Below are 12,858 nucleotides of genomic sequence, written 5' to 3'. Positions count from 1 at the left end.
AATCCAGCAAGTCTTGTTTGTTTTTCATCCCAACTTAAATGACAATAAAACTCAACTTAATGCCTGGCGTTTTCCTCCCATTCAAATAGCATGCAGAGTTTTAAGAAAGGTTCCTGAACCTGTCTGGTTGAAATTAAATAAAAACTGATTACTTTGATAATTCAGTCTTCATTGTGAAAAGCTCTATGGTCAACCCTTATCTTTCTTTGTAGCAATTCCTAGACACTCCCTGACACAAACACAGAGCATGAATATCAGGGTCGCATGATAACATTTACAGCCAGCCACCGACAACGAGAAATCTGAACATTTAGCACCTTCGCTTTATTACTTTTAACAATGTTTTCCTATAACCGTCCAAGTTGATTTTGGTTTCCTAGAAGGGGATTTGACCCGTTCAAATCATTATTGGACTATCTTGCTGAGCTACCAATATCCTATATAATGAAAGTTAACACCTTCCACAAGTCAAACTGTGAAATGGCCTCGTGTTGAAGACAAACGCATCAAGAAGGTTTGTTTTTAAACCACAACCAGGCAGTCACAAAATTTCCCTTTTCATTAATATCATGAATGTCTAGAAGAATGTTCAAACAAGATATTGATGGCACGGTTGCAAAGCCCTGTGAAAGTGAGATTTCCCAAGTTCTTGTGATTACAAATTACAAACTTTCACAAGGCAACACAAACACGTCAAATTAGAATCTGTGATTGCGATTGTCAACTTTGATTCTATACATCTAAAACTATGAAAGTTGGTCACGGGTGTGAACCTGTGACCAGCTTTCACGGGCTGAAGAATCACAGCAGCGCCCAACTGACGTTGCCGCAGAGACTGAAAAGTGTGATGGAATCAATCAAATTTAGTACACATCTCACACCCAATAAAAAACTCAGAATCCTTTCTGATTTTCCCATATATGATCCAGGAGTACCCAAGACGTTACCGCTACACAACGCAAAATCCCAACTTATCCTGATTTTCTGGATAAACTGGTTCATCGAAACAGCGCCCCTTAAGGCCGGCCTAAAATGAGAATTCCCTGCGGTTGCACTTGGAAGATGCAAGGCAACGACTGGTTTACCCATAGCAACTCACCCACTATCAACCAGCAAGAGGACGTTTTGGTTGTCAATGGATGCCTGAAAAGTCACCCTGAAGATCAGCATTTTGACAACAAAAGCTCTTATATCGAAGCATCGGCAACAATTACCCACCAAGGGGGACCTTCCTCAGCCTTTCCAACTTCATGGCTAGATTGGAAGCCAAATCCTTCTCCCCACCTTCCACCAGGCACTGCTTCAGCTTGCTAAACATCGGTCCCGGTGGCCGAATTCCCTTGCTCAGCATCTCCTGGAAGTAGTTGCAGGCTTCCTCCATCCGGTTCTCGTCGCAGAGCCCACCGATCAATGCCGAAAACATGTGCATGCATGGCATTACCCCCCTTGCAGTCATCTGCTGCCACACCCTCATGGCCATATCCACCTGCTGAGCTCCACAGAACATGGTCACCAGCATGGTGTATGTATCCAAATCTGGTTCGCACCTGCCATCCTCCACCATCTTCTTGAACAATTCATACGCCTCCTCCGATCGTCCCGATTTGATCAGGTGGCGTAGAACGATGCTGTAAGTGCGGGAGCTCGGCCCGACCCCGCAATTCTGCATCTCGGCCATTACTCTAAAGGCGTCCTCGAACCGCATCGCCCAGCAGTAAGCCCCTATGAGCGCATTGTAAGTGGGGAGCTCCGGAACGAACCCTTTCGCCTTCGATTCTTCAAAGAATCCGATCGCCTCGTCGAGCCGCTTCCCCGACCCGAGCCCGCTGATCAGCGTGCAGTAGATGTGCGGGCTCGGCTCGCGGTTCTTCGCCTGCATCTCCCGGAATTCCCTCACGGCGGCATCATACATCCTCGCCTTGCAGAGAGCGCCGATCAGGATGCCGTAGGTCACAACGTCGGGCTCGAACCCGGATGCCTTCATCTCCCGGTAGAGCTCCCTCACCTTCTGCAGATCGTTCTGGCTTCCCCAAGCTTCCATCAGGATGGTGAACGTCTTCAGATCGGGCTCGAACCCCTTCCCTCTCGCCTCCTCGAAGACCCTCTGCGCCCTCGCGGCGTTCCGTGACTTCCCGATCGTATCGATGAGCCGATTGTAGTCCGGGATGCTGGGCTCCAGCCCGAATTCCCGCATCCGTTCGAACGCCCGGACGGCATCGTCGGCCTTCCTCGCCCGAGCGTACCGCCGAACGATCAACCCGAAGGTCTCCCTGCTCAGAAGCCCCTGCTTGTGCATAGAGTCGACGAGGGACCAGATCAACCGGAACTGCTTGATCTTACCGAGGGCATCGATCAAGGCGTGGAAGGATCCGGCGGTGTGGCGGAAGCCGGCCTGCCTCTCCGCCCACCGGAAGAACCCCAGCGCGAGCATCCCGGCGTTGCCGAGCCTCTTCAGCACCTCCTCGACGAGCTCGGCGCGGACGGCGACGCCCGACTGGTCGAGCACGGCGGCCACCGCGGCGCAGTCCGTCTGGTCCGCGAGCAGCCTGCAGACGGCGTTGGCCTCGTCGGAGAGGGAAGCCTCCTCCGGCCGGTCGGCCAGCCGCTCAGGGACTACATGGAGCGATCGGGAGAGAAATCCTAGATGGACGGCTGGGATTTCTCGGGTGAGAATTAGGGTTTTGCTAGGGCTTATGCGGACGGTGGGATCGGAGGACGCCCCGGAGATGGACGGCAGAGAGAGGGAGGAGAAGAAGGAAGGTTTGGGAAGACGGGTGGGGATGGAAACCCTAGAAACCCTCATCACGATGGAAACCCTAGAAACCCTCATCATCATGTCTCTCTCTCTCTCTCTCTGAAGCGGAGCGTCGTTTCCTCTCTGACGCAGAGGGCGAGCGGGGAAGGAAGCGCCGCCCAGCGGGAATTTGAACGGGTCGGATTTTGGATCGGATCCTCTCGTCATCTAATCGAGAATGCTAATTGGATACGATATTTTAAATTTCACGATCTTGTCGTGATATCAAATATTATTTTGCCGAAACCGTATTTCATTTGATACGTTATATGTTCTCTCGTGGAAACCTTTCAGAGAAACCTTTGGACCTAATTCTGGATCCGGCTAAGTGTAGCCATAACCGATTAGGGTGGCTCATATTTTTCTCGAGTTTGAGTTTGGATCCGGTTAATTTAACATCTTGTTTAATTTTTGGAGTCAAACTCAAACTGGTGTGATTCGAATTTTGGGTCTGAACAGAAGAAACGTGTTAGGTCAATACAACCATATTGAGTTCGGGACTGTGTGTGGTTCAGGTGAGCCTCGATATGTCAAGTTTGGGTCTATGTCTCTTGCACTCCATACTCAATAGTAGGGTTGCTAAACGAGCCGAACCAACCGAACAGAGGGTGTTCAAGCCCCGCTCATTTCTTGTGTCAAGCCGAGCCGAGTTAGCTCATTTACAAAAAACATATATTTTTTTAAAGTTGAAAATAATAGAATTTGAGCCCTAAACATATTAAACCAAGCTCACTCTTAACTCATTACAAAACAAATATTTCAAACTTGTAAGCAATAAGATTTGAATTCTACACTTAGGTCATGCAATCCGGACACTTCAACCATCTTCCCTCTGTGACAGAAAATATATGTAAAACATATTTATTATTAATTAACGAGCTTATATGAGTCGAGCTGAACCCAACATTGGTTGTTCATGCTCGTGCTTGACGAGCCTATTTCACGAGTTCAAGCAAGCTCTTTCCGAGCTGAACATAAGTTGAGCCACGAGCTGCTGCTCCTTTGAGACTTACCAAAAACAAACATGTCCTCTCCACTCTTCAGGTGGGCAAAACAAGGCATCTGAATAAGCTACAAAATTCAAACCGGTTCCTAGATCAGACCCACCGTGTTTACTTTCAATAACTTTACATCAAGAAAATATGTAATTTTTCTTTTTTGCTAGGCCAAGGGAAAACCTGCAATCACCAAGTGCACATTAGCAAACCTCTGGTTGGTAAAAGGCTCGAGATCTATCCTGTCCACAAGGGAGTACACCCAGCTTTAACCTTGCAGCAAAGGACACCCTCCAAGGGTTTTGAACTCATGGTGTCCCGTCAATTTGGTCACGTTCACAAGTTGCCTACTAGATAAGCAGAGCTCTTATGTGACAAGAAAAGGTGTTATTGCAATAGCCAACAAAAGGATTCTGCTAATGAAGGCAGAGGAACTGTTATTCCAGACATTCAAGCCCGCCCAGTTCAACAGTATTATGAATTGAACAGAGACAAAACGTACTAATTCACTATAATCATGTTTGTCCAAACCAAAAGAAAGAAATATAGACAAACAATAATACACTGATAGAAACATTGAACCACACGTTGTAAGGCTGTCCTAGGTTTAAGTCTGGTTCATGTGATCTAATCTAGATGGGCTCTGTGGTATCTATGGTACACTATGTGGAGAGACTTGCCCGGTTTATAATTTTGTAATGAGCTGAGTTGAAGACAGACTCCTAAACATATTAGGTTATGGTCCCCAAACCTTATATATTGGCACTTTCTCCAAGCTCCTCATAAGTCAAAAAGAGATTTAGTCTCTCTCATTAGGTTTAGAAAAAGGATAAATATACAGGTTATGGAAGATCATACCCGTCAACGATCAACCGGAGTGCTATGGATTCAGGTATCGCTTTCGCTTTAAGTTTTTGATGAATTTATAATCCAACAATTGGTATCAAAGCGCATGTTTTCGTTGAATCGTTGAAAATACGATTTTTTTATATACATATTTTTGTTTTCGACAACGGTCCATCACGATCTTCGAATCACCGCCGTGTGGCAAGGGGGTTACCCCCATTTAGACTTTCGGACAGGAAGGCCATTGGGCCTTTCCTCTATTTGCAGATCGGACGAAAAGGGCATCTGGGCCCTTCTTCAATTCGCCGATCGTTGGTCTGGCGTCGAGTAATACATGGTTTACCCCTATTCAGACTACCGAACGGACAGACACCCAGTTTGATCGCCGAATAGGTGTCTGCCTGCTTTCATCCCTGGATGGCTCTGGCGACCGGATGATCAGGTTCGATCTTGTTGTCGGTCAGCCTCTCGAGCGAAGATGGTTTTGGCCTGGATCGACTGTCTGCCTACCGGACATTGGGATCTAAATCGATCCCTGGTTGAGAGAGTTTTGCGCTGACCATGGGGTTTTGGTTCCCTGCTCGCCCCCTTCCCACCATTGTTGGCAAGGGACTTGCCCTCATCAAGATTTCGTCGGCCGGACAGGGGTTTTTCCCCTTCATGGTTGTCGGGTGGGGTACTTCTGGTTCAAATCGTCGAACGGACACTTGTCCCTCAGCGCGCCGGACGGCATATGCTCGAACGTTCGCCCAAGCTTGAGTTCATCAGCATTTGGGGTCATTTTTGACCATCACCAGATGCGCTTGACTCGCCGGCCATTCAAACCTTTTTGGATGCCATCGGGTTCTACCTTCGTCCCCTGTCGGCGGCAGTCAATTTTTGGGTTCGGTTCCCCCGTCGGTGGTAGTTTACGACACTATGTTCAGTCATCCACTGGTGTGTATCGAGGTCCGTTCTGGACCTCGTGTGGTTTGGTCGGGTGAGCTGACTGGTTCAATCTTCAACGATTATAGTGATCTGGGAGAATCACGCTTCTCAATCGGTTTAGTACACCTTTGAACGATTTTGTCATGCAAACTGGTTAGGCTGCTTGTCCTAGGTCGGTTCAACCATTTGGCATAAAACGGTTTGACAGTCTTCAACGGGGATAGTTTGTTGAGTCGGTTCGGTTATTGGTACAGGGTTGTTTGGGTGTTGATCCTGGCTTGGTTCGACAATTTGATACAGGATGTCTTGAGCATTAAGATGGGACCGGCTCAGTTCCCAGTCGACCAAGTTGGCGACTACTTAAGTGCCCATTAAGTCATTCCAGCCGAAACAGGTGGTTCGATAACCTATTTTAGTCAGTTTCTGCATTCTATCTCGTCCCAGTTTGATCTTTAACCGATCAAACTTTATTTGGGGCCCGGGCAAGTTTTCTTTCATCCGTGAGCATCTGACCCAGTTTAGTCCCTATCTGGCTGAGCGGACTAAACTGTGTCGTATGATGTGGTTATGTGGTTCGGGCCTGTTAAGACTCAACCCGATGAGGCATTGGTTGAACCCGGGTATAACAAGTTCGGTTTGACCCGTATCGGATCAGACAAGTTTTTGAACCATGCACAAGCCATAATATATATATATATATATATATATATATATATATATATATATATATATATATATATATATATATATATATATATATATATATATATTGAGGATTTTATAGGGCTAGTTGGCATGCATTATGGCTCACTTTGGTGGGTTGATATTCAGCTACTTTTCATCCCATGTATGTTATTATGTTTGTCTCATTGTTCATGCGCATCTATTGACATATTTGAATGTTGGTATTATTTCTAATTCTAGGTTCAATATTTTAAATTAAATTAATTAAATCAATATGTTGCCAAAGTGGCCTCTATTGTGTAGGTTAGTTCATTTTAAAATATTATAATGTTTATATGTGTGTGGTTTATGCGAAATGTGATCGGCCCAAAGGAAGATTACTATTTGGCCAAACCCAAATATATATTTTTAGTAATAAATATGGGACAATTATTCAGTTTTCCATGTGAATGACGAGTCGGTCCAAAGAAAGGCTCATTGTTTGACAGGACTAATTGTCCATGTTTTGATTACTGTATTGTGAGTAGTACCACTTACAAGCTAACGCTTTTGTCCAAAGACTAAGTGTCAATGTTGTGTTGGGTATCTTGTAATAGGGTTCACCATTGTTTGAATATGTTATTTTATGTTGTTGCATGTGAATATGAATGTTAATCGTGAGTTTGTTTGTTCTTTATTCAGTTAATATCTCTGCTTCTATGATATATGTAAACATTAATTATATTCCTGTTTTGAGCGGTTTCAATTTTAAGAATTGAAAAGAAAATGTTATAATTGTACTTTGATGTATGGATCTGGATCTTGCACTGCGATAAAATCAATCACTTGTTCTTACGAATAGGAGTTCTACTGAGGATAAAAAGAACTCCGAACGGTGGGATCGATCTAATCGCATGAGTCTCATGATCATGAAACGTACAATTCTTGAATCCTTCAGGGGCACCATGTCTGAAAAGGCAAATGTCAAACGTTTTCTTAAAGAAATTGAACAATGTTTTCCAAAAAATGAAAAGGTTGAGACTAGTACTCTTCTTTTGAGTCTTGTCTCAATGAGGTATAAGGGTAAAGGAAATATTCGGGAGTACATCATGGAGACGTCTCATCTTGCTTCAAAACTCAAGGCACTAAGGTTAGAGTTGTCTGAGGACTTACTCGTGCACTTGGTTTTGATATCCCTTCCTGCACAATACAGCCAGTTTAAGATCAGTTATAACTGCCAGAAGAAAAAATAGACTCTTAATGAGATCATTTCACAATGTGTGCAAAAAGATGATAAGATGAAGCAAGAGAAGACTAAAAGTGCTCATTTGACAGTAACCTATAAGGACAGGTTTAAGAAAAATAAAAGAACTAAGGAAGTTGCAGTTGACTCTAAATCGCAGATGAAACAGAAAAGACATCAAGACCCAAAGTCTAGTTGTTTCTTTTACAAAAGAGAGGGTCACATGAAGAAGGACTGTATCAAGTATCATGCCTAGCGTGAGAAGAAAGGTATGCTTCTTACTTTGGTTTGTTCTGAAGTTAATTTGACTTTTGTTCTTGAAAAACTTGGTGGATGGATTCTGGTGCTACCACTCACGTAAGTGTGTCTATGCAGGGTTGCTTAAGTTGCTGACCGCCAATTGATGCTGAAAGATTCATCTATGTGGGCAATGGCAAAACAGTTGAAGTTAAGGCAATAGAGACATTTAGGTTGTTATTAAAGACTAAATATTATTTAGATTTAAAAGAAACATTTATTGTGTTGTCTTTTAGGCATAATTTGGTTTTTATTTTTATTTTGGACAAATACGCTTATTCTTGTTTATTTAGAAATAATAAATTTAAATTGTTTTTTGATTCAAATCTTATTGGGACTAGTTCTTTATCTACAATTGATAACCTTTATTTGCTTGATATTGTTGCCTCATTTCATAAATCCTTGTAATTAAGTTCTCGTGGTACAAAATGAAAATTAACAAATGAGAATTCTGCTTTGTTATGGCATAAGCGCTTATGTCATATTTTTAAATAAAGAATTGAAAGGCTTGTGTCAAATAAGATTCTTGATTCTCTTGATTTCACTGACTTTCAGGTTTGTGTTGATTCTATAAAAGAAAAATGCATAAACATAAGGAAATTAGGTGCCGAAAGGATAACAGACGTCTTAAAACTAATCCATACAGATATTTGTGAACCCTTTTCTACGGCTTCTTGGAATGGTTAACAATATTTTATTATGTTCATAGACGACTATTCTCGCTATAGGTACCTATATTTGATTCATGAAAAGTCTTAATCACTAGATGTGTTCAAATCATTTAAGGCTGAAGTTAAAACTCAACTTGACAAAATGATTAAAGTTGTCAGATCTGACCGTGGTGGTGAATACTATGATAGATGTAATAGATCAGGTAAACAACGTTTAGGGTCATTTGCTAAATTCTTAGAGAAATGTGTTATCATCCCCCAGTACACCATGTCAGGCACTTATAGCATGAATGGTGTTGCTAAGAGACGAAACAAGATCTTAAAGGATATGGTAAAGAGTATGATTTCTCATTCTACCTTACCAAAGTCTCTCTGGGGAGAAGCATTAAAGTCTGCAACCTATGTTTTAAACAGGGTACCCTCTAAAGCAGTAACTAAGACCCCATATGAATTGTGGACAAACCGAAAGCTTAGTCTGAAACATTTTCATATTTAGGGATGTCTAGCTGAGGCTAGGCCGTATCAGCCATATGAAAAGAAACTGGATTCCAGAACGGTTAGTAAAAATTTTGTTGGGTATTCTGAAAAGTCCAGGGGCTATAAGTTTTATGATTCTGCGATTAAGTCATTTTTCGAAACGAAAAACGCTTGTTTCTTTGAGGGGGCTGAGTTTAGGGAGAGTGATAAAGTAAAAGACATTGCTTTTGAAGAAGAGTTTCTTTCTCTTCCTATAGTTGTGCATGACAATGATCAGATTTTCATTCCTAACATTGTTCCCATAAATTCATATCAAAGTAATGCTTTAGATCTTCCTATCCAAAATCAAGCTTTTACACGTGAAGTTCAAATTCAATAACCTCAAGAAACAACTCAAGAACCAGTGTCATTAAGGAAATCCACTAGAGAGAGAAGAAAGACAATTTTAGATGATTATATTGTCTTTCTACAAGAACGTGAGGGTGATACTGGCCTAATAAAAGATGATCTAATCAACCTCCATCAAGCCACACAAAGTTCTAACTCTCAAAAGTGGATTGAAGCAATGCATGAGGAGATTAAATCCATGAGTGACAATGATGTGTGGGATCTTGTCCCATTACCTGAAAGTGTGAAACCCATTGGTTGCAAATGAATATTTAAAACTAAAAGAGATTCAACGGGTAATATGAAAAGATATAAGACTTATCTTATTGCAAAAGGGTTTACTCAAAGGGAAGGCATTGACTACACATAGACTTTCTCTCTGGTTTCTATAAAAGACTCTTTCAGGATTATGATGGCACTTGTGGCTCATTATGACTTACAGCTACATTAGAGATGTTAAGATTGCATTCCTTAATGGGGACATTGATGAGACAATATACATAGTCCAACTAGAATATTTTGTTTCAGACGATGCCAAGAAGATGGTTTGCAAACTAAAGAAATCCATCTATGGACTTAAGCATGCTTCTCGTCAGTGGTATCATAAATTTCATCAAGTTATCCTCTCATTTGGTTTTGAGATGAATATGGTTGATGAATGCATATACCGTAAGTTCAGTGAAAGTAAATTTATTTTTTTTGTTTTATATGTAGATGACATATTGCTTGTCAGTAATGATATAGGCATACTGCATTACTTTGATATGAATTTATGACAAAGAAATTTGAAATGAAAGATCTTGGAGATGCCATTTTTGTATTAGGGATCTAGATACATCGAGACCGTTCTTGAGGTATTCTTGAGTTATCACAAAAGAGTTATATCGAAAGGATTCTGGAAAGGTATGGCATGAAAGATTGTAAACCAGGGGATACTCTCATTGCTAAAGGAGATAAGTTTAGTCTCGCTCAGTGCCCCAAACATCAATCTAAAATGAAGGTTATGGAACAAATTCTCTGTGTATCTGTTGTGGAAAGTCTTATGTATGCTCAGGTATGTACGCGTTCGGACTTAGCGTACATTGTTAGAATGTTAGGCAGATATCTTAGTAACCCAGGTATGGATAATTGGAAAGCAGCCAAATGGGTTATGCGGTATTTGTAAAGAACAAAAAATTATATGCTTACATACAGGAAATCAGATCAGTTGGAGATCATTGCGTATTCTAATTTTGACTTTGCGAGATACCAAGACAGCCGCAGATCCGCATCAGGCTATATTTTTTTGTTGGTCGGAAAAGCTATTTCCTGGAGGAGTGCTAAGCATACACTCATTGCTTCGTCCACCATGACAGCAAAATTCGTGGCTTGTTATGAGACATCTAACCATGGGATATGGCTACGTAATTTTGTGACAAAGCTACGGATTTTGGATAATGTTTAAAGACCACTAAAGTTTTATTATATACTCATTATGTTGTGATCTCACTAAAGTTTTCAGAAAGGATCAGTTGGAAATAGGCATGTTTGATCACATTACATGTAATTTTTATGCTTCACATCCATACTTGATCCATGTCATTTGGTTATATTGAAATACGTGATCATTGATGGGTCCAATTACGTTATTTGTAACGAAGACCGCTTTGGTCCTATGTTGACATAATCAATAGACCGGATTGGTAGAGATATATTTTTGAGCTCATAAGGTTACAGTGTGTGATTATAAGGTTACATATGTGGCCCAAGTGGGAGATTGTTAGAAAATCGTGTGTGCCTACATATGTTGAACCACACATTATAAGGTTGTCCTATGTCTAGGCCTGGTTCATGTGATCTAATCCAGATGGGCTCTGTGATATCTCATATGCTATGGTATACTACGTGGAGAGACTTGCTCTGTCTACAACTCTATAATGGATTGAGTTGAAGACGGACTCCTAAACACATTAGGTTATGGTCCTCAAACCTTATATATCGGCCCTCTCTCCGGGCTTCACATTAGGGATGGCAGTGGACCGGGGGATAACGGGGCTCTGCCCCGCCTCGCCCCATTTGGACCGGGGATGGAGGCAGGGATGAAGGTTAAAATCTATCCCCTTGTGGGGATGGACATATGCTTTTCCCTGCCCCGCCCCATCCCCGTCCCAATCCCCGCCTAGCCTCGCCCCCAATCCTTTAAGGGGTGACTATAGACTAAGGGGAAACAGGACCCCACTCTGCCTCGCCCCCGTATGGACCGGGGATGGAGGACATGAAATGGGGATGGAGGCGGGGTTTCTACGAGTAGCAATGACTCGGCGTCCCCAGTCATATAAGTTAGGAGATAATGCTACCAATTATTATCCTAAGTGAAAAATCTCACAACTTTTGTAGAGTTAGGATGCATCCTCATTTTTTTCGGCTTTTGAAGAATTCTCTCTCAGTAGCTATATTGTTTTCCTTGGAGAAGATTCAACTAGTCATTTGAAGTATCAATTTACATTAAATAATAAACCCTCAAATAGTCTCAGTTTATCTCCACGGTTTGTCATGTGAGTATCCACAGGTAGGTTAATATTGAAATAAAAACATGATATTTACACTGCTAATCGAAATGATATCTCACTTATATAAATTTGCAGATCATTCAGTTGCATGTGTTACAATGCTATTGAAGTATGATAAATACATATATTAGTTTTATACAACTACGTGACATCATTGTACCTATCAGGCTTTCACGAGTTAGGCATTTTTTATGGGATCCAGATGATGAGTAGACAGTTGCTATAGGTGATTATACAACGATATCAAGAATTCATTCTCTCTGTTTGTTCATTCCTGAACATATTTTGGCATTTTGTATATGAACTTTTTATATAAAACTATTTCTATCTAAATCTTTGGTTTGAATCATTATGAGTTTGAATGATTGTGTGAAAATGCGGACCCAAATCCGAAACATTTGGGGACCCAATCTAATTGCTGGATATTTCGCCTGTAACCTGTCCAAGGTTCGATAACTTGATCTTTTCAAACAAATATTCTGATATACTATCGTTTTAACTTTGAAAATGATTAACTACAAATTTTTTAAAATTTTTCTAAATTTTACAAGTTAACAATTATGAGGCATTACATATGGTTACATGAAATAAATGTGTGTGTGAATGGGCCTAAGAAGTCCACAATAAAGACTAAGTTTAAAGCCTAGCTATTAATTTCTACGACTATCTAAACCTTTTTTCACATTAAATGGAGGTTCAAACCCAAAAGGTACTTTTATTTATGCATATGACTTTCACGAACAACTTCATATTTTTCTTGTTATAATTTTGACCTTCATGAGGGATTGTTGTTGTATGGCTCAAATTTTATAACTTTTTGAACCAAGCTCTTTGACCAAATATCACTTTCTTTGCCTAAGTTTTTTGAGAAATGAGTTTTTGAGAAAAAATTAAATTTATGAAATATGTTTATTTCTATATTAAATATTTTTAGAAACACATTAGGTTTAAAATGTGTAAAGTTGACTTAGAGGCCAAGGCCCTCGGGGGGCTTGTCAATTGAACTTTG

At 41.2% G+C, this 12,858-nt stretch overlaps 1 protein-coding gene across 1 annotated transcript; it reads right to left on the bottom strand.

Moving 5' to 3' along the window:
* Nucleotides 1-548: 548 nt before the first annotated feature.
* LOC149841857 (uncharacterized) lies at nucleotides 549-2,972 on the bottom strand. The gene has a single exon (XM_090001193.1). It carries the CDS (start codon nucleotides 2,960-2,962, stop codon nucleotides 1,211-1,213), a length of 1,752 nt encoding a protein of 583 aa, XP_089857319.1. The 5' UTR covers nucleotides 2,963-2,972; the 3' UTR covers nucleotides 549-1,210.
* Between the last annotated feature and the right edge of the window lie 9,886 nt (nucleotides 2,973-12,858).

This window comes from Nuphar pumila, chromosome 3, assembly GCF_984573655.1.
Source record: "Nuphar pumila chromosome 3, dmNupPumi1.hap1.1, whole genome shotgun sequence".
Classification (NCBI taxonomy): Eukaryota; Viridiplantae; Streptophyta; class Magnoliopsida; order Nymphaeales; family Nymphaeaceae; genus Nuphar; species Nuphar pumila.
Note: the sequence above shows the minus strand (reverse complement) of the source record. Positions and strands in the feature narration are given on the sequence as shown.